We start from the raw sequence: 27,980 nt of genomic DNA, 5'->3' as shown, positions 1-27,980 counted from the left end.
AATGTGTGTATCAAGCATATTGAAAACTCCAAGAGCTGAGATAGTTTCCTGAAACGTGTGAAGGAAAATGATCAGTAAAAGAAGGAAACCAAAGAGAAAGGGGCTTGGGTTCAGCTGAAGCAACAGTTTCCTCCACCCAGAGAAGTACACTTTGTGAGGATCAATGTTAAGGGGTTAAAAACAGTTCTAACAGTTGAACTGTTGGAGCCCATTCTCTACAAATTCATGGCACGATGGGTGTAAAAATAAAGACCTGGACTGTACAAATGTTTCTGTTAATTGAGTAGAGGTGTTATGTCCCCTCCCCAAGGAAATACTTAAACCACATTGTAATTGTGTCCAAATTCAGTGGGTGCCGTCTTCTCAAATTTAGTTTTTATTTTCTTTCTGAAAGATATAAAACAGTTTGTTGTTTGGTATGCTCTGTTGGTTAATAAATTGCCAGATAGTATTTATATAAAAAAGTAATTCAAGATAAAGAGGAAAACTGTTATTTGTTATTGGAAAAATTTTAAATCAGTAAAGTTTAATAAATTTAGAAGTAGATTTCTAGAAATAAACTTTCATCTGAAAATATTTTTTAAAAGGATTGGTAAAAATGAGGACATATTATCTTGGAAATCTTTCCTATAAATTTCTCTACCCCTCTCTCTTCCCCTCTCCCCTCTCTCAAAATTTCAAGAAATGTCTAGAAGTTTACAGACACAAGAAGGCTAACAAACTTTTCACACTGTAAGTCGTGACACCTGAATGTGCTTGGAAATTAATTTAGTAGATCTTACTAAGCTGTGGCGGAGAAGGCAATGACAACCCATTCCAGTGTTCTTGCCTGAAGAATCCCAGGGACGGGGGAGCCTGGTGGGCTGCTGTCTATGGGGTTGCACAGAGTCGGACATGACTGAAGCGACTTAGCAGCAGCAGCAGCAGCAAGCTTTGGAAGAAAAAGAGCCATGGGAGCAAGAGAGGGGGACAGAAAGAAAGTAGAATGATCTGAGTGCGTTACAAAGAGTAAGAATAAGTTTGTTTCAGTTAAGTGTTCCTGTGGACAGGGCTTGAGGTACAAGGTTTGTAAATGTATTTTTGCTGTAAAGTGAAAAGTGAAAGTGAAAGTCCCTCAGCCGTGTTGGACTCTTTGTGACCCCACAGACTACACAGTCCATGGAATTCTCCAGGCCAGAATACTGGAGTGCGTAGCCTTCCCCTTCTCCAGCAGATCTTCCCAACCTAGGGATCAAACCCAGGTCTCCCACATTGCAGGCGGATTCTTTACCAGTTGAACTACAAGGGAAGTCCTTTTTTCTTTTTTTTCCTCTAGGTCATGGTCAAAAGTTTTTAAGAAATATGGTAGAGTATTTCTGAATAAAACTATTGACAGAATGTAGCAATTACTGGAGTTCAATCCATAGGCATTTCATAACATCCTCATTTAAAATACACAGTTTAGATGCAGGCTAATGAGTAGTGTTCAAATCTTAGCACACATAAAATTCCTGGGAGTAGGGGTAGGAAAGGGGTAAGGGCACATGGACCTACAGAACATCCAATTTGGGGACCCTGTGGGGAGAGGGCTGGTGGGGTGTAGTTAGGGAACATGTAAGCTTTGAGTTTAACAAGCACCCAGGTGATTCTGATGTGGGTGGTCCTCTGCCCATCTGAAGAGCCACACCCTGCAACACCGCTGGTAGCTATATAATTACAAACATCTTGAGTTCAGATTAACTCCTGTCTTCCTAATCCACACATAGCAAATATGTCTAAACTTCTAATCAGCCGGTTTTTGTTTTTTAAAATGAAGGACCTGAAGTCATGAGCCCCAGTATGAAGTTTGAGGAACTATTTTAAAAAAAGAGAGAGAAAAGAAAAAAAGATGGTTTTTAATCTTGCATTTAAGGAGACAATGTGAGAAAAGTGAAGGTCATGTGGATCCAGCTATTCTTTGTTAGTAAAACCTATTAGTTTTTATCTCTAGAGCCCTGGGTACGTGGATGTTAAGTCACTTCAGTCGTGTCTGACTCTTTGTGACCTTGTGAACTGTAGCCTACCAGGCTCCTCTATTCATGGGGTTCTCCAGGCAAGAATACTGGAGTGGGTTGCCAAGCCGTCCTCCAGGAGATCTTCCCGATCCAGGGATCAAACCCCATGTCTCTTACGTCTCCTGCACTGGCAGGTGGGTTCTTTACCCGAGCCACCTAACAGAGGCATTGAAAATTCAAAGTTACTTCAATTTCTGTAAAGAAACAAATATTATTTTGAAGACATTTTTTAGTTATCACATTTTATACTGAGTGCATTGCACCAAAAACCAAACAAAAGAATCACAACTTTAAGACGAAAGATAAGGCAAAATCAACAAGAAGTGTTATAAAATTTACAAACCCTTCTAGGCATGTGCTTTTCTGCATAAAACATATGTCTCTTTAAATACAAGAAACAGCTGAGGATTCTTTCTTTAGATTAACTAACTTATCAACAGATTTGATGGCATTATCTAAGAGGACAAATTGCCAAACCTCAGTCCTCACCAAAGAATGCAAACGAAAATGAAAACATATTAAAGCAATCAAGACAATTTTTAAAACGCAAAAGCAAGTCTTTCAGATAAGTGTCAGTTATTAAGGGCTAACCTAAAAAAATCACCAATTGGTAAAATTTGTGAAATGGAAAAATTAAACAGCGGCATAAAGTTTTCACCTCCTCCCTTTCCTTCAGCCTCATCCATCTATTTATTTCTGGCTTGCATGCGTGGGTGCTCAGTTGTGTCTGACTTGGTGACCCCACCAATCTTCTCCGTTCATGGGAGTTTTCAGGCAAGAATACTGGAGTGGGTTACCATTTCCTTCTCCAGGGGAGCTTCCTGATGCAGGGATTGAACCCTTGTCTCCTGTGTCGGCAGGCGAATTCTCTACCACTGAGCAAAGCCCCTTATCTCTGGCTTAATTTATATCAAAACCAAAAAACATCTTGAAATTATCTTCTGAAAGTATTAGTGTCTTTCTGAAATCCTATTCCCAAAGTATTTAATTAATCTTCCTGTGTGCCTAAACCAGTGATTCTCAGATTTTACTGTAACATTCTCTGGGGCTTCCCTGATGGCTCAGGGGTAAAGAATGTGTCTGCAGTGTAGGAGACTAGGGTTCGATCCCTGACTGGGGAAGGTCCCCTGGAAGAGGAAATGGCAACCCACTCCAGTATTCTTGCCTGAAAAATCCCATGGAGAGACAAGCCTGTGGGCTACAGTCCAGTCGTCACAAAGAGCTGGGGACCCGACTGAGCACTCACAGTGCATTTATCATCACACTTTGGAAAACACTAACACAAATGTTTGGGAGAGAATTAACTCTTCACACTTGTCAGAAAGATTTAATACTTGAGACTGAAAAGAGAAACCTCTATGCTGTATTGTCCTAGTTAAGTAGATTTTTTTTATTGCTGTTGTTCTTGGTATGCATACAATCCTAAAATGTAAGTATCTTGCTTGACTTTCACAGCATCATATTACTGTGCCTTTAAATGAACCATCAATCACCTAGAACTTCACTACTGACAGTGCACTGCCCGCATCTACCCCATGGCAGAATCAGCATCACTGGAAGTATGTAACAAATGCAGACTTCAGCCTGCCCTAGACCTTCTAAATCAGAACCTGCATTTTAACAAGATCCTCAGGTTTAGATGCATTGATCTTGCTAATTTTCCAGCTAAATGTGATTTTTCAGCTCACTATTTTGATTTCACTATTTCACATTTTTAATCTAAAAGGATGAAAGATTTTAATTATGAGAGGAAATAAGGTTATTAAGGAGAGAGACAACTGAAGGGCCCCAAGTTGACTCTGTGACTTATGACTTTTAAAATCAGAAGGCAGTTGGTTTTTATGGAATCTCACCTGAGATCATGGTGCTCTGTAGATCACAGAGGCCTGAGACCCCAGTATCCTGAACTGTATTCATTTGTATCTCTTCACTGTAAGCTTCTTGTGGGCAGGATCCTTTTAGGGTATTTAAATCTTCTGTGGCCAGCCCTAACGCCTAACCCAAGGAAGTGCTCCAAAATACCTGAATGGGGGGAAAAATTGCCAATCACTTATGAATTATATCCACCCTTCAGGTTCAAGCTTTCCTCCAAAATATTTCTTTTGTTATTTTGCCTAGCATAATCTCCACCTGCTCTAAGTAAATACCACTTATTTGACATTTAATGCTAGTGGTAAATAACCCGCCTTCCAATGCAGGTGATGTAAGAGATGACGGTTTGGTCCCTGGGTTGGGAAGTTCCCCTGAAGGATGACATGGCAACCCATTCAAGTATTCTTGCCTGGAGAATCCCATGGACAGAGGACCTTGGTGGGTTACAGTCCAGAGGTCCCAAAGAGTCAGACAAGACTGAAATGACTTAGCATGCACGTGCATGCACGTGCATACACACACACACACACACTTTGGTTATCAATTATTTTGTATCTCTTATTAGCCCACCAAAACTGTAAAAAGCTGCTTCTTTTTATACTTTTCATACTGTCTTGCAGAGTAGGCATTCAAATATTGCTTACTACTGAGAGCAATCTTAAAAAAAACCACTAAAGTTAGAAAATCTACACAATTTTATTTTGCTCCAAGCATCATTTTAAATTGTCCAAACTAATTCTAGAGTTGGTAATATTGAAACAGCTCCTCCAGTTGCGATCTATTTCACTGAAATAAAGCATCACTTTGATATAAGAAATACTTTTAAATTTTCAAATGGTTAGTTGACCCTTCAGCCAACTCAATTCTCATTTTGGTTATTTTTGCCAGTAACTTATATTTCTGTATGAACTTGGTTTGATCCCTGGGTTAGGAAGATCCGCTAGGGGAGGAAGTGGCAACCCACTCCAGTATGTTTGCTTGGGAAATTCCATAGATGGAGGAGCCTGGCGGGCTAGAGTCCATGGGGTCGCATGTCTCAGACATGACTAAGAGACTAATAACTGTCACACTTTAGCCTGTTATGCAAGTCATCTCTGAGTGTCCTATAGATGGCAGCATTGAGCAATAGATTAGTATTTGATAAGGATGCTGTTTTGGTTTCTGAGAATTTTCAGTTGGGAGTCAATTTTTCATACAGTATATTTCATATAGTACACCAAAAGACTAACTTAGCATAGGCTGGCAGGATAATACTTATACCTGCTCAAAATTACTTCAGTTAGTTTCCACAAAAGCATCCTTTCTATTTTGTATCTAATTCATATATATATTTCCAGAGTTAGCTCAACCCACTAATAAAAGAAAAAAGAAATATGAATTACTATAGCATAATTTTAATTAACTATTAAACACGTTTAACATTGGTAGCAAAACATCAGCAAGTAGGAAGAAAGAACAAGAACATCTTACCATCAGTGATTATCTATGATGGGAAATCCATTGATTTGGAAAAAAAAAGTCAACAATCTGACTTATTTCATGATTTTAATGAATATATTAGCCACTGAAGTTGTGCTTTTAGAGATCCTTTCCCACAGAGTTTTTTTTAAAAAAAGCTTTTATAATTAAAAAAATAACATTTTTATATGATCAAAATTCTAACCTGTGAAGATTTTTCTAAAATATTTGCAAATTAAGTTGATCTTTCAGATCCCTCTTTCTCCTAGAAAAGAGTATTTCGTTTCCCATAGAGGTATACTACCTTCATTTACCTTTATTTTTGAAGGGCGGCATCATTTCTAAAGTAAATGGGTTTGGATTATTTTTCCTACAAAATGTGAAATATTCTCCACCCCCACCCTGCGCTAAACATCAAACCTGTAAAAAGCCATTTGGTCTTAGATTACATTGTTACTAGTAAACAACACTTTAACCTTTTCCCCCCTCTCTCTCCAAGGGTAAAACCCCACAATTACTTTACTACTAACTTCAGACTTCCCTGTTCGCATTCCCCTCTTCTGCTCTCCATAAAACACGCTATTCCCTCAGAATCCCGGTCACTGTCATTGCCGCCTAGTTACCGGATTACATCTGCTATTTATAGCTTTGCTGTTGTGGGCACGTGTGCCCACATCACCAGGCTGTCAGAGGGAGAGAAGGGTGGGCTTTCAATTCAACAGCGTGTACACAAATTACAGATGAACAAGGCTCAGATGAGGCTGCATGATGGCAGGGAATAAGAAGGTGAGGGAAGAAATGAAAAGCTCCCAGGCTTTGGTGGGGTGTAGCTCCTCTACAGTTACCGGCTACCCCAGTTCACGTATCACACGCTGCTGAATGGCGCCTTTGGTTCTTTTTCTTTCTTTCTTTTTTTCTACTACGCTTTGCAACCTACCTTGGTACCCTCACCCTCTCTCCCCACCTCCCCTCCTGCAGTGCAAGGTTTGAAAGACAGGCAGCCCCACCAATCAGCAGACTATCCTAAGAAACGCTCCCCGCCCCTCAGCCCGGTATTAGGCCCAGGCTGGCTTCTCCGCAGCCCAGCGGGTCCTGCCCAGCGCATGCCCAGCGCCTTCACTGCCGCGAGCATCGGGCAATGCTCCGGAGCTGGCGACTAGGCAGGGTCTCCTGCGCGGTGGGGGTGGTGGAGACCCCCAAACGGGCCAGGACTGGGGTGGTAAAATAAGATAACGTGAAACAGATGAGTCATTTTTTAAAGGGTCCTTAATGATTTGTAGATCACCTTAACAAACAAAAAACTTTGGGGAGCGTTTGCTTGTGGTGATTGATACCGCAAGCTAACAGCCTAAGTGTCTCCGCAAGTAGACCCAAGCTGCTGACCTCTGCTACCCACGAAACACCCATTTTCCTGTACAGCTCAGCTGGCACCGTCCTTGTTTTCTCCCGATTATCCTTGTAGTCAAGGGTAAAAATTTTATGGGGTGGTTCGATGGGTGTGGAAGCTGTGTGTGAAACAGACACTTCGGCCAATGTTTACCCAGTAGGGTTTTGGCCTTACGAACCCTCTGTAGGTCCCTAAATTTTTTTTTTTTTTAATCACAAATAGGTTTCGGAATGTGATAAGGGGCGTCTCATTTTCTCCCCAAGCCTTCACCCCCAAGGTGTGACTCCCCGATGAGGCGGGAGTGGGATAGGGTGGGGAGAAGCTGTGATATTTACATTCTCTCCCTAATAGATCAGCAGCTAACCCCACCACTCCGGACACACGACACTTCCCCCGAACTCTTCTTGTTTGGGAGTGACCATAACCTCCTCCTTCCCTCCCCCAGTCGCTGCCCTTGGGCGTCCCTCTATTCTTTCGTGGTACTTCACTGCAGCAAATTCGGGGATTCCAAGGTGAAAGGCTGGCCCGGAAGTCCTTTAGTAAAACCTCACGAAAATACGGATAGCACCACGGCCTATCGCACTGAAACTGAAATCCAGCTTTTAGATTTCCAGGGAGGGAAGAAAAAAAAAAAAAAAGCCTTGACTAGAAACACTCTCTCCTGAGGGGCTGCTCTTACCTGTTAGGTAAGATCCAGCCCAGCTCTCGAGTCCCCTCCTCCCCGGGCCCTCCCACGCAGAGCCCAGTAGCCGCAGTGCCCCCCCGTCGCCCCCCACCCTCACTCCTGCGTCTTCCCGGGTTCGCCCCCCTCCCCCGTTTTCCCAGACTCCCCTCGTGCTTTCGGGGAGACACCCAAACACCCCCGCCCGCTCCCGCGGCGGGGATTCCTGCGGGCCGGGGGGCGCCCTGGGTGGCGCGCGAAGAGGCCGGCTCTGAGCCCAGGCGGCCGGCCGCGTAGGGGCGCTGCCCGAGCGCGGTGCCGAGGCCGGGCGCGGGCGCCTCTGCGGCACGGCCGGGGGGCGGAGAGGGGCGGGCGCGGGGCGGGCTCGGCCGGGAATGTAGAGACCCGGGCGGGAGCCTCCCGGCGGCGGCGGCGGCGGCCGGGCTGCGGAGCGCGGAGGCTCCGTCACGTGTTTTTTTCTCCTCCCGAGTGAGACGGCGGCGCGGTCGGCGCGCAGAGCCAGACGCCGCCGCTTGTTTTGGTTGGGGCTCTCGGCAACTCTCGGAGGAGGAGGAGGAGGGAGGAGGGGATAAGTAGCGGCAGCGCCTCCGGGGGAAGAGGCGTCTTCCCCCGACTCCTTCCCCAGCCTCCCCCTCGCACCCCCGACCTCCCCCCTCTGCCTTCGCCTCCCGCCCTCGTCCCCTCCCCTCTTCCCCGGCCGACTGGAGCGAGGGGCAGGGATGAGCCTGTCCCTTCGGCGCGCCCCCAGCTCCCCAGGCTGCCTAGTCGCGTTTCGCGTGGAAAAGCCACTTTCTCCGCCCGCCGACATGGGCCCGATCGGGGGCTGCAGAGGACGCGTCCGCGGGCTGCGGCAGCAACAGCAACAGCCGCAGCGCCGCGGTCTCCGCGATTGAGCTGGTATTTGGGCGGCTGGTGGCGGCGGGGACGGTCGGGGGGTGGGAGGAGGCGGAGGAAGAGGCGAAGGAGGAGGAGGAGGGAGAACCCCGTGCAACGTTGGGACTTGGCAGCTCGCCTCCCCCTGCCCAAGGATATTTAATTTGCCTCGGGAATCGCTACTTCCAGAGAGGAACTCCGGAGGGAAGGCGCGCGCGCGCGCCTGGAGGGGCCAGGCGAGGACCCCCCCCCACACACACACACCCCGCCCGCCCGCCCGGGCCGCCGCCTGCCAGCGCCGGACTCTGGCCCCGGCGACGAGAGATGCATCTTAGCTTCTTCCCGACCGCGGCGGCTGAGAAGAGACTTGGCTCTCGGGGGATCCGGGCTGCACTCGCGCCGGACGCGTTGCCTCTCCCCCAGGGCATAAAACGCCAGTAAACTCGGGTCGGGGCTATCTCCTTGGCGCAGCTGCTGCGTCCTCCCTCGACCGCCCCTCCCCGGCGCAGAGGGCGGCGTGGATTTCGGAGTCGGGGTTTCTGCCTCCTCTAGCCCTGTTTGCATGTGCGGGGCCGCGGCTAGGAGCCTCCGCCCCCCACCCGGTTGTTTTTCAGCGCCTCCCTCTGCTCGGCGGCAGCGGCAGCATGGCGAGCCCTCCGGAGACGGACGGCTTCTCGGACGTGCGCAAGGTGGGCTACCTGCGCAAACCCAAGAGCATGCACAAGCGATTCTTCGTGCTGCGGGCGGCCAGCGAGGCTGGGGGTCCGGCGCGCCTCGAGTACTACGAGAACGAAAAGAAGTGGCGGCACAAGTCGAGCGCCCCCAAACGCTCGATCCCCCTGGAGAGCTGCTTCAACATCAACAAGCGGGCGGACTCCAAGAACAAGCACCTGGTGGCCCTCTACACCCGGGACGAGCACTTTGCCATCGCGGCAGACAGCGAGGCCGAGCAGGACAGCTGGTACCAGGCCCTCCTGCAGCTGCACAACCGTGCCAAGGGCCACCACGACGGGGCCGCGGCGCCTGGGGCGGGAGGCGGCGGGGGCAGCTGCAGTGGCAGCTCCGGCCTCGGGGAGGCCGGGGAGGACTTGAGCTACGGGGACGTGCCCCCAGGACCCGCCTTCAAGGAGGTCTGGCAGGTGATCCTGAAACCCAAGGGCCTGGGTCAGACAAAGAACCTGATTGGCATCTACCGCCTCTGCCTGACCAGCAAGACCATCAGCTTCGTGAAGCTGAACTCGGAGGCGGCGGCCGTGGTGCTGCAGCTGATGAACATCAGGCGCTGTGGCCACTCAGAGAACTTCTTCTTCATCGAAGTGGGCCGTTCCGCAGTGACGGGCCCGGGGGAGTTCTGGATGCAGGTGGACGACTCCGTGGTGGCCCAGAACATGCATGAGACAATCCTGGAGGCCATGCGGGCCATGAGCGATGAGTTCCGCCCTAGAAGCAAGAGCCAGTCCTCCTCCAACTGCTCCAACCCCATTAGTGTGCCCCTGAGGAGGCACCACCTCAACAACCCTCCACCCAGCCAGGTGGGGCTGACCCGCCGCTCGCGCACCGAGAGCATCACGGCCACCTCCCCAGCCAGCTTGGTGGGAGGGAAGCAGGGCTCCTTCCGCGTGCGTGCCTCCAGTGATGGCGAAGGCACCATGTCTCGCCCTGCCTCAGTGGACGGCAGTCCTGTGAGTCCTAGCACCAACAGGACCCACGCCCACCGCCATCGAGGCAGCTCCCGGCTGCACCCGCCTCTCAATCACAGCCGCTCCATCCCCATGCCTTCTTCTCGCTGCTCGCCTTCCGCCACCAGCCCCGTCAGTCTGTCGTCCAGCAGCACGAGTGGTCACGGCTCCACCTCAGACTGCCTTTTCCCGCGGCGGTCTAGTGCTTCTGTGTCTGGTTCCCCCAGTGATGGCGGCTTCATCTCCTCCGATGAGTATGGCTCCAGTCCCTGCGATTTCCGAAGCTCCTTCCGCAGCGTCACCCCAGATTCCCTGGGCCACACCCCGCCCGCCCGGGGTGAGGAAGAGCTGAGCAACTACATCTGCATGGGAGGCAAGGGGGCCTCCACCCTCACTGCCCCCAATGGTCACTACATTTTGCCCCGGGGTGGCAATGGTCACCGCTACATGCCAGCCGCAGGCTTGGGCACGAGCCCAGCCCTGCCAGGAGAAGAAGCAGCCGGTGCGGCAGATCTGGATAATCGGTTCCGAAAGCGGACTCATTCTGCGGGCACCTCGCCTACCATTTCCCACCAGAAAACCCCGTCTCAGTCCTCTGTGGCTTCCATTGAGGAATATACTGAAATGATGCCCGCCTACCCACCAGGAGGTGGCAGTGGAGGCCGAGTACCCAGCTACCGGCACTCTGCCTTCGTGCCCACCCACTCCTACCCAGAGGAGGGTCTGGAAATGCACCCCTTGGAGCGGCGTGTGGGCCACCACCGCCCAGACACCTCCAGCCTTCACACCGATGATGGCTACATGCCCATGTCCCCAGGGGTGGCCCCAGTGCCCGGCAGCCGGAAAGGCAGTGGGGACTACATGCCCATGAGCCCTAAGAGCGTGTCTGCCCCGCAGCAGATCATCAACCCCATTAGACGTCATCCCCAGAGAGTGGACCCCAACGGCTACATGATGATGTCCCCAAGCGGCAGCTGCTCTCCTGACATTGGAGGTGGGCCCAGCAGCGGCGGCAGCAGCAGCGGCGCCGCCCCTTCTGGGAGCAGCTATGGCAAGCTCTGGACAAACGGGGTAGGGGGCCACCACTCTCACGCCCTGCCACATCCCAAACTTCCGGTGGAGAGCGGTAGTGGCAAACTCCTGTCTTGTACAGGTGACTACATGAACATGTCGCCCGTTGGGGACTCCAACACCAGCAGCCCCTCCGACTGCTATTATGGCCCCGAGGACCCCCAGCACAAGCCCGTCCTCTCCTACTACTCATTGCCAAGGTCCTTCAAGCATACCCAGCGCCCTGGGGAGCTGGAGGAGCCCCGGCACCACCAGCACCTCCGCCTTTCCTCAAGTTCCGGTCGACTCCTCTACGCTGCGGCCGCAGAAGATTCCTCTTCGTCCACCAGCAGCGACAGCCTGGGCGGGGGATACTGTGGGGCTCGGCCAGAGCCTGGCCTCCCACATCTCCATCATCAGGTCCTTCAGGCCCATCTGCCTCGAAAGGTGGACACAGCTGCCCAGACCAACAACCGCCTGGCTCGGCCCACGAGGCTGTCTCTGGGGGATCCCAAGGCCAGCACTTTACCTCGGGCCCGAGAGCAGCCGCCGCCGCCCCCGTTGCTGCTCCCTCCGGAGCCTAAGAGCCCAGGGGAGTATGTGAATATTGAATTTGGGAGCGATCAGCCAGGCTACTTATCAGGCCCGGTGGCGTCCCACAGCTCGCCTTCCATCAGGTGTCCGTCCCAGCTCCAGCCAGCTCCCAGAGAGGAGGAGACGGGCGCAGAAGAGTATATGAACATGGACCTGGGGCCGGGCCGGAGGGCCACCTGGCAGGAGAGCGTGGGGGTCCAGCCGGGCAGGGTGGGCCCGGCGCCCCCTGGAGCTGCTAGCGTGTGCAGGCCGACTAGGGCAGTGCCCAGCAGCCGCGGCGACTATATGACCATGCAGATGGGCGGTCCCCGGCAGAGCTACGTGGACACCTCACCTGTCGCGCCCATCAGCTACGCCGACATGCGGACGGGTGTCGTGGAGGATGCCAGCCTGCCCGGGGCCACCGCGGACGCTCCCTCCTCATCCTCGACGGCTTCTGTTTCCTCCACTGCACCTCCGGGAACAGGGGAGCTGGCGGCCCGCTCGGCCCTCCTGGGGGGCCCGAGCGCCTTCACGCGGGTGAACCTCAGTCCCAACCGCAACCAGAGTGCCAAAGTGATCCGTGCCGACCCGCAAGGGTGCAGGAGGCGGCACAGCTCTGAGACCTTCTCCTCTACGCCCAGTGCCACACGGGTGGGCAACACGGTACCCTTCGGAGCCGGGGCTGCCGTCGCGGGCAGCGGTGGCGGCAGCAGCAGCAGCGCCGAGGATGTCAAACGCCACAGCTCTGCTTCCTTCGAGAACGTGTGGCTGAGGCCTGGGGAGCTTGGGGGAGCCCCCAAGGAGCTGGCCCAACTGTGCGGGGCCGCTGGGGGTTTGGAGAATGGTCTTAACTACATAGACTTGGATTTGGTCAAGGACTTCAAACAGCGCCCTCAAGAGCGCCCACCTCAACCGCAGCCTCCTCCACTCCCGGCCCCTCATCAGCCTCTGGGCAGTAGTCAGAGCGGCCCCACCAGCCGCTCCAGCGAGGATCTAAGCGCCTATGCCAGCATCACTTTCCAGAAGCAGCCAGAGGACCTCCAGTAGCTCAACTGGACATCACAGCAGGTGCGTTTCATGGTGACAAAGTCAGAAGACACAACTACTTTTAACCTGGTGCTCGAATTCTGTGCCCCAGGGCCCTTCCCTCTCCTCCCTCTGCTTCTGTAGGGAGTGCACTCCTGGGAGGGAGAGGTCTGGGCACAGGAGGGAACATGTGCCTGATGGTTAGATAAATCTATAGGAGCAGCCACTCCAGAGGGCTTTTCCCCTTGAGATTCCCAAGTGAAGTACTTTAGTATTTCCAAGACATATATCCTGTTAATGCCAGTTCTGAGGTTTGTGAAGTTCGTTTATAAGAACCTTGATCTCCTTATGGAAGTTTTCTTTTGACTATATACTGAGGTCAGTCTCTAGAAGGGACAGTTCTACAAAAAACATTTGTTAATCTAGGGGCTAAGCCCTTCATTTAAAGGTAATTTCTCAGAGCTCTTAAGGGTGATCTTATCAAGTTGCCCTGTGTACTTTAGTTCTGTGATTTCACAATACCAAGGCAACATAAGTAGTAGTGGGAAACATCAATTTTTATTCCTGTTGCCCAAAAAAGATTCAGAAGTAAGAGCTTGCTTTAGGCTTACAGATTTAGAGAAATAGCTGTCTGTCTATGGCTCTCTTTAAAAAGTAATTATTGGTGACATTTTGTTTCTGAATGAAGATTTATGAAATGTTACCCACACATGGACCCATCACCTCACAGGCATGGCTGCTTTTACACAGTGAAGTCTGCATGCATCTGGGACCCATTATTGAGTTAAGAGTTATGAAAATTCATCCCACCATGTCAGCCTTACAGTTGTCTGTTCTTGCAAAGGCCTGTACAGAGACCCCCACATAGATCATATGGGGGCTACTGTACATCTTCTGTAAAATTACTTAACATTTTTACTTTGAAAAGAGATATTAAGTCAGGGAGATGGAAGAGTTTGGTTTTCATCTGCATTGAATGTTAAGGGCTAAACCTTGTCCTTTTTGTAGGATATTTACTGTTTACCTTTTAAGTTCTAGAGTGGATGCCTCACTAAATGTTGAAAGTTGGCTTTGGGTCTTCTGTGGCTAAGGCTGTACTGAAAATGAAAAACATTTCTAATAGGAAATTAGCCTGCCCTTCATTCTGTTGAGCCTTTTTTTCTGGTGGTCATAATTGTGGGAAGAGGAGAGGAGTATAGTTTGCAAATAATGTGATGAGTTGGCAATGTAGACGTTTCCAGCATTTGGAAACACTTTATTCTGACAAACATTATCTTGTGATAACCTTTTTATATATGTTTCATCAAATGTGCTTTTACATTATTCTTCTTAATATGTGCCCATCCATAAGAAATTCATGTGTATTTTGGGTTCCTATTCCTATTGATTCTACTATTTGACCCATATCATTTGCTGTTTTCTGGAACAAGGTGCAGGTATAGAAACAATCAAACTAAGATTTTAGGGGATATATATTATGCAAAACATTTATCTGATTAGTATTTAGATTTATATTCATGATTCCTTCTCTAGAAGAGAGATTTAATTGTGTGCATCAACAGTAAAAATTTTGGTTGTTTCAAATGATGTTTTGGGACATGTGGATCCCTCTAACACTTTAACTGTTTGTGTTGCAAAGTTTCTCATTTATAAAAGAATGGGAATTTGAAGGGGGAAAAAACAATCCCAACAGAACCAAGATTTTGATTTTAAAGAAGAAAGAAGAGGCTAAGAAACAATAAGTGTTCCTCACCTGTTTTCTTAATTTGATCAGGGTTTTTTTTGTTGTTGTTTTTGAAAGTAGAATAAATAATATTTTGCTTTGAAGGAAGTTGACCAAATAAAGTTTTCATTTTTCAAAACGGCTTTAAAATAAAATCCTCCTTTTATGGAGGATACATTAAAAACAAACCAACCCAAACAAAACAATCTTCTATTCTTAACTTTCTGAGGGAAAATATAATATTCTGGAACAACCATATAATCATTCCTTAATAATTTTGGAGCAGCAATAGACCAGCAATGGACAGCACCATGCCAGAAAAATCCTACAGTGTGTATTTGTAAGATGTAAATGGAGAGAGGTGAGGGTGTGTGTGTGTGTTTTAAGTGAGGCACCAAATGCTACTTGGCACATTTACATCTTGAATTCTGCTTGTTTGCTTTTGCCCTGTTGCCTTTAAATTTGTAATTTAATAGGTAATTATCATATGAAACAAAAAGAAATCAAGCCTGTCTGTGGCAAACCCCTTTGCCTGGGAAGGAGTTATGTTACTTTGTGAAAACGTTGTTTTCCTAACTTCTCAGCAATTGCTATCTTTGCCTGTCTTTCCTATTTCTCAGGTAAAACCTAAAGCAGGAAAAGGAATGAGGGGCTTGGAGATGTGTGTGTGCTCTTTCCCTCAACCCCTCAATTTAATCGTCTCTGCTTGTTGAATGTTTTTCACCGTCTGTTACAGGAGAATGTTTCTGAGGCATTTAGCGCAGGTGCCCAGGAGTGTTGGTTGCCCTTGATTCACCTTCTGTCTGATCACCTTTTCTGTTTCTCTTCTCTCTCGTCCATCCATGTCTCCTCTGGGTTCTAACCTGCTGTATTTTTTTTTTCCCCCGGTACCCTCCTCTCCCATCCCCCTTGTTTCCCACCTCTTATTTCATGTTCCTGCCATTGTCTTTCTTTTTTTTTTCTCTTTCTCTTTGGCTCCATTTCAGAATTTCGCAGTACCTGTGGCCTACTCTCCCCAGAGAGTTAATGGAGAGCCCCAAAAGCAGGGCAGAAAGGGCACAGCAGCCAGCTATCTTCAACCAGCGTTTACCTCAAGTTTGTTTTGTTTGGAAACTGCAGCCGGGCAGGTAGAGCAGGCTTTGGCAAAGACATAGGCTCCTGCCATTTATTTTAGGTTCCTTTTTTTTTTTTGGTCATTTTGTTTTGTCCCCTTGGAAAAAAAAGTCCATTTTTCTTCCTTCCACTGCATTTCCTAGTCGAGATTTCCAGGACTCCTACCTCCAAGTCTGCCTCTCATCTCTCCTTCCCCGTCCCTCCCTCCTGTCACCTCGCTGTGTGGCCTTTTTGTCTGGCACTTTCTCATCTCCACGGTCACCTCTGCTTCTTGCGTGCCTCTCTATTTGGCGCTTGGCTCCCCCTCCCTCCTGCAAGCCCTTTTTGGCCCCGGGATGGGGGGGTTAGTATCGAGGCGGAGGCTACTCTCAGACTCCCACCCGGTCCGCCGGTTGCCCGAGGGCGCGGGGGCGGTCGGGCCCCTTTCCGCGCACCGCGCGTGGTGGGCGGTGGCGGCGGCGGCAGCCGAGCCCTTGGCCCCAGCAGAGCGCGGCAGAGACTGGCCCAGAGTGGGCGGGGCAGCCGGGCGCTGATTGGCCCCCGCCAGAGCCAATCAGCGCGAGCGCAGGCCCTGCTGCAGCAGTGGTGGGGAGGGGCCTCGGGTGAAGGGGGTCGATTGGGGGCCCGTGGTCCGGGGTCCGGCGTGGGCGGCGGGCCAGGCATCCGGCTGTAGCCTACCGCTCTCCCGCCAGCCCTTCCCTCTGGAGCCGGGAAAACGGAGCCAAACACACGCCCCCTCCACCCCCTTCCCGGAGGATGTTGTGCACTCGGCCCTATTAGTGTGCATCCAGACCAGAATCCTAAGAATGAGAAAGTCCAACCAGCCCACTGACAGAGGCCGGAAACGCACACTTCCTCTTATATTTAATTGAGAAAAATCCAGGCCGTGGCCATGTGACGCGCCCCATTTTGTTTCCCTCCTCTCTTTACTACGGCTTACTACTACTACCCGTTCCTGTTCCTTCACCTTCCCAGGAAGCTATACAGCACGTGGCTTAGGAGTGATTGGGTTGGCTCAGGAGTTTTCCATTTACTTCTCTTACTATTGGGAGGGAGGTGAGAAAAACAAAACAAAACATTGGAGTAGAAAATACAAGTGCTGTGGCAGGCACCGTGTGGGGATCATTCGGGAAAACACGTTTGGCTTGAATTTGCCTTGGAGTTAACACTTAACTGAGTGCTTGCAGTTTGCAAAGGACGAAGCTAGGTAAGATCAACAAAAACTGACCATCCTAGGCCCTCAGGAGTTCCCGGTGAAATGAAAACATGTGATACATCCTTGCCAGTCGTGAGAATCTAGAGATTCATTATAAGAGCTTGGGTAGTGTTCCTTACTGAGCTTGGAGGTAATGCAGCTTGCTTCTAAAAAACCGATTTTTTTTTCCCCCACCAGTGACAGCTCATCAGACAGGCTGGACGAACTGATTTTGAAAGCTTGCTAAATTTGTGTTGTGCTCCCTCAACATAACCAAACTTCTCTGCGCTGTATAACCAGATGAAATTGGAAATTTGTTCACATTTGTCTTTTCCACAGTAAAGAGGGAAAATAACAAAGAGGAATTCCATGGAAGTATTTTCTTCTCTCCATGCCTCTCACATAAGTATTTCTCAGCAGCCAGCAATCACTGTTGCAGTCGCTGAATCATAAGCCCCAAAGGCAGCATTTTTCCTTAGGTGTCGATTGAAACATCACAGGTGAAAATGTAATTCTGTGCCCCAATACTGTGAGCAGGTGGGAGCAAGCTTCTCTGTTCCAAAAAACTTTGAGCATTTCATAATTTTCATAATTTCTACCAATGTTTGGGTAGCTTTTTATTTTTAAAAAAAAATCCATAAAATTTTCATATATTGTTATTTATCTGATTGCCCCCCCCCAACCCACTCAAATAAACACTATTTCTAAGATTGTCTTAGGGTCACACAGAGTCGGACACGACTGAAATGACTTAGCAGCAGCAGCAAGAGACTTGGAATTCAAAAGGGCATACTTCCCTCCCCTTTCCCTATTCTTTTCTGTTGTTGTTGTTTATCAAAATTCCTGGAAAATAATTTAACGCCATCTTGAATGATACAATGGAAAGAACAGTTTCTGGGAAACAGAGATCTTGGGTTGTAACACAGCCTGTGTCCTTTGCTAAGCCGGGTGACCTTGAGAAAGTTGCTTAATTTCTCTGGACCTATTTCCTTTTCAGTAACTTGAGAATTTTGTTCTAAATTATTCTAACCTCTTTTGCAGCTCTAAACATAGTGATATTTTGTAGAAAATTACAGATATTCTTTAATGGGTCAGTTGTAATGAGGGTTCTTTCTGGAGAAGCTGTTGTTGGGATTGTAATGAAGTGCTTTAGAATATTCTGTCCTGTTCTACCTTCTGAATCACTCTTTTGATTTGATTCAGGACTGATTTCAACCTCTTTTATTTGGATGGAGCATTTTCAGGTTTTAACAGACCTTAAGACAAACCTTCCTGACTATACCAGTCTAAATTTTTAGAACTTTCTCTAAACTTAGTTTGGCTCCTCTCCCTCCTTCCCTTTTAAAAATAAAATTTATGTAAGGATGTAACTTGGGGAAGACTCTTGAGAGTTCCTTGGACACCAAGGAGATCAAACCAGTCAGTCCTAAAGGAAATCAGTCCTGAATATTCATTGGAAGGACTGATGCTGAAACTCCCAATACTTTGGCCACCTGATGTGGAGAACTGACTCATTTGAAAAGACCCTGATGCTGGGAAAGATTGAAGGCAGGAGGAGAAGGGGATGACAGACGATGAGATGATTGGATGGCATCACTGACTTGATGGACATGAGTTTGAGCAAGCTCCAGGAGTTGGTGATGGACAGGGAAACCTGGCTTGCTGCAGTCCATGAGGTCGCAAAGAGTCAGACATGACTGAACTGACTGAAGGATGTAAGTTACTTGCTGATTCCTTCACTTTAAGGTCAGCTGTTGGAAGCACCCCTCCCCACCTGACAATATACTGCTGTTTAGTCCTGTCCCACTTTTTTTTTGCGACCCCATAGACTAGTCTCTGGTGGCTCAGTTGGTCAAGAATCTGCCTGCAATAAGGAGATCCAGGTTCAATCTGTGGGTGGGGAAGAGCCCCTGGAGAAGGAAATGGTAACCCACTCCAGTATTCTTGCCTCAGAAATCCCATGGACAGAGGAGCCTGCTGGGCTACAGTCCATGGGGTCACAGAGTTGGACATGATTTAGGGACTGACTGCACCACCACCAAGACTGTAACCTGCCAGGTTCCTCTGTCCTTGGGATTTTCCAGGCGAGAATACTGGAGTGGATTGCCATTTCCTTCTTCAAGGGATCTTCATGACCTAGGCATCGAATCCCTGTCTCCTGCTTCGTAGGAAGATTCCTTATTGACAGTTTAGGTCAGCTTTAACCAATCCATGTCTATGACGTTATTCTGTTGAAATAGAGTTGGTGGACTGTTTATGGATAATGTTTCTCAGTTGTTCCATCAGAATCCTTCAGTGAGGTATCCACTTGAATGAATGGAGAGGAAATCAGAGAGGCCAATTGGGAACTCTAGGAAGTCATGCACAATTTTTTGTTTGGTCTTATTTTTCTCTGTTAGGTGTGTGAAAAAGCTCAAAGCTTCTCTTGCTGGCGGAAGTTAGCGTTGTCCAGTTTCTGTACTTCAGATTTTTGATTGGTCGTCTGGGCTGTTCATTGCTTTGCTGACCCAGTGTAACCCTCCCTGACCAGTTGCCAGTGCTTTCAGAAGGTCCTAGCCTTTGGGCACTTCCATGTGGATTTCATAAATCATTAGAATAGTCTATTGACTCTTTCATTCAAAACTTCATTGACCTAATGCTTTTCCAGTCCTCCTCCTATAATCAGATATGTTTCTTAGCTGTATTGTATATAAATGATTCCTTTTATTTTGGTGGGCTGGTAGTTTTAGTATAATGGAACACTTCACCATTTTGTTTTGCTTTGTTTTAAAGAAAACCATTTCCTCAATTATTTCCTCATGTTACATACTTACTGGAAATTGTTTTAAGGGAAAATTGCTTCTGGTGGATTAACTTGAAGTCAGTTTCACACCAAATATTCTGTAACTTTTTTCATACTAGTACTTTTCTTGTATTTAAAATTATAGATACTGTACCACATTTATAATTATGTTCAGTTTAGTTCAGTTTAGTCGCTCAGTCGTGTCCGACTCTTTGTGACCCCATGAGTCACAGCACGCCAGGCCTCCCTGTCCATCACAAACTCCCGGAGTTCACCCAAACTCTTGTTCATCGAGTCGGTGATGCCATCCAGCCATCTCATCCTCTGTCATCCCCTTCTCCTCCTGCCCCCAATCCCTCCCAGCATCAGAGTCTTTTCCAGTGAGTCAACTCTTCACATGATTCAGCTTTAGCATCATTCCTTCCAAAGAACACCCAGGCCTGATCTCCTTTAGAATAGACTGGCTGGATCTCCTTGCAGTCCAAGGGACTCTCAAGAGTCTTCTCCAACACCACAGTTCAAAAGCATAAATTCTTCGGTGTTCAGCCTTCTTCACAGTCTAACTCTCACATCCATACATGACCACTGGAAAAACCATAGCTTTTGGTCTTAGAAGCTCTATTATTCAAGGACATTTCCCCCCTGCCTTGGGGTGGGTGGGTGGCTTTTATTTTTAGTAGTGAAAACCTCTAACCCTCTGATCTCTGGTTCCTGAGCTTGCTTCTGGCGGGAAGTATAATCTCTTTTGAGAGTTTGTCATTTCTCTTTTCTCTCTCTTTCTTTGTTTTGATGGTGTGCAGTCATACTTGTTTTTAAGCTTGTAGTAGTTTCTTCTAGAAATACTAAAAAAAGCATTTTAAAAAAAAGGCCCACCAAGTTTTATGATAGTTTACTGTATCCAAACTTTTTTTCTCTTTACTGTTTCGGTATAGGCAATGCATGTAACATGCTATAAGTGTCAAGTGGTTTACAGATTTTTTTAGAGGTATAGAGTGACCGTTTAGGTTTCCTCCCACTCCTGTACCCGTTTGTCTTCTCAGAGGTCACCACCAACACTGTTTTATTGTTTATCTTTCCAGAGATGAGCTGCTCATAAATCTTGAAACTTAGTTATATAAAGTTGGTTACATGCCCAACAACTCAGACTTTCATGGAAGAACAGGCTCAGACCTCACATTTCTGCACGAAAGGAACACAGCAGACAAGATACCTCTTACAGCGGATTCAATGCCTTGTCCTGTTAAAGGGAAAAAGAGAAGTACTCTATTTTCCATGCCTCTTTTGAATCATCGGGTTAAAATAAGCACATAACCCAGGAAGAAGAAAAGCATTGGTTAAGAAATGGTCTCTTTTTCTAACTTTGAAGCATTTCTCCTAATTGATAGAGGAGGAGAAGGTATCTAAATTTTCACATACTACATTTTATAGCTTTCGTTATTTCCCCGGCACACTTTCATAGTAGTACTTGAGCATTCGACACCCAGCCCTTAACCTCTCTAAGACTAAATGAATAACTAGTTCTTAATATAGTATAGTAGGATTAAGTATAAAGGTTAAGGATCTTTCTGAAGAGTTTCTGGACACCGAAGTCTCATAGTTCTGAGAGTTCAAAAGAATTAATGCCTCTTGCTGGATGAGTGAAAGCTAGAAGTTCACCTCTGAGAAAAACAAAAAATGTGACTACTGGGGTTTCTCATACCAGGCTATTGTCTATATTTTTAATGCCATTGGTGGTTGGTAAAAATATTCATGGTGTTTTCCTAGACTAGAGAATTTTCCTTTCTAATAGTCCTCAGATGGCTCAGATAGGACTGGAAATGAAATGTGGTCCTGGAAAGGCATCCAGAGCCCAGGGGTGCTTGAGACATCTTGAACAACCCTTCCTCCACCTCTTCACCAAAACTGCCCTCTCCTTACAGACCCCAGAAGCTAAAACAGATGAGAAGTGAAAGTTGAGTGGGGAGAGCTGGAGAGCCATGACCGAAATAGGGTCAAAGACTTTTAAATGGCTTAAAAGAGGTTTTCCCACCTGAGTATGAGTCCAGATCTAGGAACAAGAGTTGCTAATGATTGGAAAGCAAACCCAAAGGGTTGGTAACATCCCACTCAAAGCCAAGGCAGAGTTGTAACTCTTTGCCCCAGATATTCTACCAGTCAGCATTTGCTTTTTTCATTTACCAGAATCCCCACGCCGTAAATGTTCTCAGGGTTGCAGAACAAAACAAAATGGGGCCACTTTGGGAAGTATGTCATGCTGGGGGAAAGGGGAGGGGCTTCCTTAAAGTTTTTCGAGGGCCTGGCTGAGCTGGGTATCTATGACCCACTTTTGGCAACTCCCACCTAACCCCCAAATCCTCACTTTGTCGCTGTTTTTCCCCCCTGCTCAACTCCAGTGTATGCTTTAAACCACAGCTAAACAATAACTTCCTTTCAAACCTGATCCTATTCCTCAGGTTAAGGAATATAAACATTGCATTTTTTTAAAAAAGAGTAGGTAATGACTTAATTTCTGAAAATACTTCCATTAGTAGGGCACCCTAGATGTCATTGAGATTATAATGAAGACTTTCTCTTTTGCCTCAGCTTTACTGTGTGTGTGTGTGGGGGGGGGGGTTGGGGGAGCGGAACGTGGGGAGGTGGGGAGGTGAGGAGGTGAGGAGGTGAAGCTGAGGGTTATGGAGAGGAAACTACAGTCTGAAAAAATAGGTTCTATTCCTAAAACTGGGTCTTTAAAAATATCTGGCAGGCTTGGTCCCTCAAAAGTCCCCGCAAGGGACGACCTTCAGAAAGTGTGCAGGCTTGTGTTTATTGGGCCTTTGAACTGGGTGAGGAATGCGTCTCGGGTCGGGAAAAATGAATGGCTGGTGCTTTTAGCCTCCAGCTTGAAACTCGCTAGAGGAATGCCATTGTGCCTTCAGAGCCTGCTTCCCACCCCACTGGGCTCTTGGAAAGTGTCTTTGCAGCATCAAGTACTCAACAAAACCACATGCCACCCAATTTGATCTAATTCACTAGGTACTTTTTGGTGGATTTTAAATGAATGTCTCTTCTCTAAGAATAGAACACCATTCCATGGTTACTCATGAGATAAAGAAACTTCAGGCTTTTTCTTTTTTTGGCTTGCGGAATATTATTTTAAAAAATGGTGGCAGGAGGTATTTAGGGACATAAATGAAGAGTTCTTAGCTCTCATGAGTTCAGAATGGATTTTCACCATCTATAAAATTGCATTTGCAGTGTAAAATCAATTCATTTAATTGATCAAAGAAAATATCTAGAGCCTTTGGTTTCCTGGGTTCCAGTGTACCTAGCACGCTGTCTCTTTCCTTTTTTTTCAGAAAGTTTACCCCTTCCTGAGAGATGCTGGAAACCCCTTTCCTGGCTTGAATCACTAGTTTCATGCTCCTCTTTCCTCCTAGAAATTGTAAGCTATTTGAGAGTAGTCTCACTAATTATTTCATGACTCCAGTATCAGTGGAGGTGCTCGAAATGCTTGCCAAATGAAAAATTTGTTTATCAACAGTTAAGGAGAGAGTTGTTGAATCCAGGAAGAGGATAGTTTTAGAAAATTCCTAAATTAAAGACAACACTGTGGATCTATTTTGAGGCCCTCAAACCCTTTCGTTTGCTAAATATCTTAAAAATCAAGTTCAGATTTAACAAGATATTTAAAAAATCATCAAACAGAATTATAGGAATCTTTGCAGTCTGATATGACCGGATGTGAAAACTTGGGAAAAATTAATTACAGCTGCATTGTTGCTGGGTCTGAAATCCTTGCATACTTCCTCTGCTCCCCCAAACCATTCTTTGAAAGATTGACAGAAATTTTGCTTTGTTTTGACAAGATTTATTTCTCTGCTTCCAACAGTAGTTCATCAACTTTTATTCTACTAATAGAGTTCTTCTGATGTTAATTGTAGCCTACTGATCTAGGTCAAAGCATAGCTTTTTTACTGAGGTTTGAAGATATCAAAAACAATGCAAGTATTTGAAAAATAATTATTGTATCATAGTTACCTCTGTTTTTCAAAATGAGGCCAGTTATTAAGTATATGATTCATAGAGGACACTTCTAATTTGTCCCCATGCTCATCCTTTTTTTTTTACTCTTGAATATATTGTTGCTAATTAGCCTTTCTACTAAAATATGAGTAAGGTCTGGGGAAAGGGATTAAATTTAAATGAGTGCATTTTGCCAGTGTGGTACTTGTTATTACTCTGCTAAAAAGTTACCTTGGTCTGAGCAGTTGACCCTGATTGCCAAGATATGAGACTTTCCTCTTGCATTATGTTTCTGCGCTTGGTTGAAGCTGGGGTAGTTTGATGACCAAAGGATTAGACTGTGTGTTCTAAACTAGCCTATCACCTATTATAGTAATTTTTTTCAACATTGCTTGAAGTTTTAAGTATTACGCTAACAATTAGCATCGAAGCAATTTTATAGATAGCAAAAATTTATAGTTTTTAATATAAAACCCTACAAGTCCCCAAGATCTGTAACATAAATATGTTCTATTTTATTTTAAATAGGACTTCAATTTTCCTGGTCCTACATAGTCATGTTGGCATTTATGCTACTTTCTAAAATGTGAAAGTATTTTCAATGGGCATGTGTCTGGTATTGAATTAGGCTATTTTTCTCTCTGCCAGGGTGGTTGACAAGGTTTACATGCTTAGTGCAATGCCTCCGGCATTTGGTCGACACTATTTGTTGTAGATACTGAATGAATGAATGTGGAACCATATGTTTTTAAACCACAGTATGGGAAAGGTGCCAACACCTCATTTATCTATAGAACAGAATCATATTCTATTCAGGAGGACAGAGAGTTAGAGTTTTTCTTAGCTACATTACCACTGTCTGACACTTGGTAAGTACTTCTTAAATATTTCCATTCATTCCAAAATTAAGCTGTTGTAATTACTGAACCTAGAAATTTGAAGAAATCATAACCCGACTTGAAGATAGCTGTGCGGAAGTGCTGAAGACTCACACGTTCTGGTTAATTAATGCAACAAGGAGTTAGTGAGTTTCTCCTGAGTGCCAAGCTTATCCCTGAGTTCTTGAATTACAACTGTAAAGAAAACAGGTGAAAATTTAGGCTTTCATCGAGCTTTTTTTTTTTTTTTTTGAGGACCCGTTGAAAGAAAGGCTACGAAGGATCAGCTTCCTTGGGGGACAAATAAGGCCCACTAAGAGAAGGAACAAAAACTGCCAGCCCTTTTCATGGACTTGAAGGGTTCACATTGATTTGTTTGTGTAATTTACTCATCACATCCTTTTGCCTGGATCTAAGTATGTTTTTTATACTCCTTGTGACTTTTCAGTTGTGATCAAGGTTACCTTGTGACTCACAAATGAAACAAAGTCACATTTTTCTGACCTCATGGGACAGGATATGAAACAGAAGGAAGTAAAGACTTGAAATTGGTGTGTGTCTGCTTGGGAGAGATTGCCTTATGTGAAAGACAATATCTGGAACAGATGACACCCAGGGAAGGGGTGTGAGGGGTGAGTGAGATCTCCAGGAAGCCCCAGAAAAGACTGGGACTGTGTGGGCACCACTGTGTGCTGGGCCACCCGTGTATGTTGATGTTGTGAACCACAGCTAATGTCATGGTCCTTACTGGACGGTAGTAGTTTTCACTCTTTAAGAGGTTTCTTTTGAAGACTATTATGCAAAACTGGTTATGGCTCATACCAATTCTTTTCTGAAGTTTTGTTTGAAAATTCTGATGGAAAATTATTGAATATGTTTACTTTTCTCTGCGTCTATTCTTTGTATAAAATGTTTGAGAGGAAAGACCAGTATCTTGAAACTACTCTTTTAAAAAATGCTTTTATTTTTATATTACTGTGTAATTTACTAATAAGGATATTTGGTATGTTCCTGGTATATCCATATATCACAAGAGTAAATTCCACCATTTTGAGGTGACTTTTTTAGTGGTTACCAGTTTTTATGGTGAGGATATGTGAGATTATTTCCCTCACTCTGATTTTAGTAGTGATGACAAGAAACAAGGCCCCTGTCCTTTTTAAATTGAAGATATAAATTATATTTTTATCAGAATATTTACGTTTATATATATATACATAAACTTCTGTAAGGTACAGTAAAGTTCTAAAAAAATTTTAAAAATAAAACAATGCATTTAAATGTGCAGAATATAAAACAGGAAATCATAACAACATTGCTCTTTACTAAAAGAGGAAATGAGGCTGGAAATAAATTTAAACAGAAATTCTTAGAAGACAATAGCCATAAACATGAACTGTTTCATCAGTGAGTAGACAATGTTCGTTAAATTTAATATGACTTTCTGGGTTTCAAATATATATTTATTTGCTGACATTTAATTGCAGTCAGTTTCCTCTGAAATAAATTTTGCATCATCCTACTTTTCTATAAAACAGAAGAATTCATCAAATACAATTTACCATTTACGGTTCTTTAAAGTGGCCAGGAAATTTAAAGGTATTTGAAAACCATTTAGAGAGCAGAACACATGAATATTTTTATAATCACCTAACCTTGTTTTATCGCTCATTTTTAACCCAGTAGGAATGTTTTAAAACATTTCTCTACTTTCTATTGCTATAAGATGCTCCATGATTATCTTATTCATTTCCTGCCCCTTTCCTAATATCATCTATTCCTCTGCTGCTGCTGCCAAGTCATTTCAGTCAGGTCCGACTCTGTGCCCCATAGACTGTAGCCTGCCAGGCTCCTCTGTCCATGGAATTTTCCAGGCAGGAATGTTGGAGTGGGCTGCCTTTCCCTATTCCAGGGTATCTTCTTGACCCAGGGATTGAACCTGCATCTCCTGCATGGCAGGTAGACTCTTTACCACTAGCGCCACCTGAGAAGCCCATGTGTGTGTATATATACATTCACATATACATATACATACACATATACATACACGGACAGAGTTGGCTGGCAGACTACAGTCCAAAGGGTTGCAAAGAGTCAGACACAATTGAGCAACTAAACATGTGCACATATCTGTAAAAATTTATGCATGTAACCATCTGTAAGTAACTTAAGCTGATCATGGATTCATACTAATATCTGAACTCTGATCGATGGATCATTATTGATCAAATTATTGGTGGATTATTCTAGCCTCTGCCCTTTGCTTATCTTTACCTCCCATCCCAACAGGGAGAAACTTGGCTGTCACCATCCTTCACCCATGTACTTACTGGTTCAGTTTCGCTGCATACATGTATGTAGCAGTGTCAGAATTGTCAACACATGCCCTATAGGAAATGACTTTATCAACTAGAGTGCAGTTTCTTTTGCCTTTAGTTTTGTAGGTTTTTGCCACATTTCCAGAGTTACTTAGGTCAGCACCTCATATCTCCACCTGCCTCAGGGAGATTGCCTCATGCATTTGTGATATATCTAGATGCTTCCATCACATTCTGTATTCCACCTGTAATCAAGGACCTCTTGAATTAAAAACAGTTTTTTTGTTTTTTTTTTGCTATAAAGTTGTAGGTTTTGACAAATGCTTGTTGTCTTGTGTTTACCATTACAGTATCATGCAGAATAGTTTCACTCTCCTAAAAATTACCTGTGCTTCCCTATTTAAACCTCTTCCTAATACCCAGAATCTCGGGGTAAACCACTGATCTGTTTAACATCTCTGTGGTTTTGCCTTTTCCAAAATGTTATATAATTGGAATCACATAGCACATATATTTATTTATCAGACTGTCTTCTGTTTTTTAGTGGTATGCTTGTTAAGATTCATTCATGTCCTTTTTTGTGGCTTGATAGTTCATTTCTTTATGCTGCTGAATAATATTCCATTATATGGATGTATCATAGGTTGTTTATCTAGTCCACTGACCTCTTATAGGATATTTTCTTACATGTGTTTGAAGACCTTTGTGAAGTCAGCTTTTAGTTTTTTCCTTTATATTAACCATTATTAGATTTTAGTTGGCATTCGGGTTTCTCAAACCTTTAGTCAATTTTGTGGTTCTTCCCAAAATCTATAAAATATCCTGCATCTTTTTCTTGCCCAGAATTGGTCAGTATGCTGGAGTAGAGTGTTTCAGACCAACCCAGCATACAGTTGGAGATTTGCTTCCTAATTTCTCCAGTTCTTTCCATTTTAATCGGCTCTTTGTCAGTGTTTCTTTGTTTCATGACAGCAGACCATTATAGATTTTTTCCCCTCAAACTTTAAGCTTTTTATTTTGTATTGGGGTATAGTCAATTAACTAAACCCTGAACTGAACTGATAGCCAATAAACAATGTAGTAGATTCAGGTGAACAGTGAAGGATTCAGCCATAGATAGATACATGTATCCATTATCCCCAAACTCCCTCCCATCCAGGCTGGCATATAACATTGAACAGAGTTCCATGTGCTATACAGTAGATTCTTGTTGGTTATCCATTTTAAATATAGCAGTGTGTACATGGCCTTCCCAGAGTTCCTAACTATCCTTTCCCCTTGGTAAGAATAAGTTCATTTTCTGAGTCTCTTTCTGTTTTGTAAGTTCATT

At 45.6% G+C, this 27,980-nt stretch overlaps 1 protein-coding gene across 1 annotated transcript in view; it reads left to right on the top strand.

The window, feature by feature from the left end:
- The first annotated feature begins 8,949 nt into the window (after positions 1 to 8,949).
- The window catches only part of IRS1 (insulin receptor substrate 1), a 61,163-nt gene continuing 42,132 nt past the window's right edge, over positions 8,950 to 27,980 (top strand). Inside the window, exon 1 of the mRNA XM_068968104.1 lies at positions 8,950 to 12,678. Coding sequence (XP_068824205.1) covers positions 8,950 to 12,657 — 3,708 coding nt within the window. The 3' untranslated portion in view covers positions 12,658 to 12,678. The remainder of the gene's footprint in view (positions 12,679 to 27,980) is intronic.

Source organism: Capricornis sumatraensis, chromosome 3, assembly GCF_032405125.1.
Source record: "Capricornis sumatraensis isolate serow.1 chromosome 3, serow.2, whole genome shotgun sequence".
NCBI lineage: Eukaryota > Metazoa > Chordata > Mammalia > Artiodactyla > Bovidae > Capricornis > Capricornis sumatraensis.
Note: the sequence above shows the minus strand (reverse complement) of the source record. Positions and strands in the feature narration are given on the sequence as shown.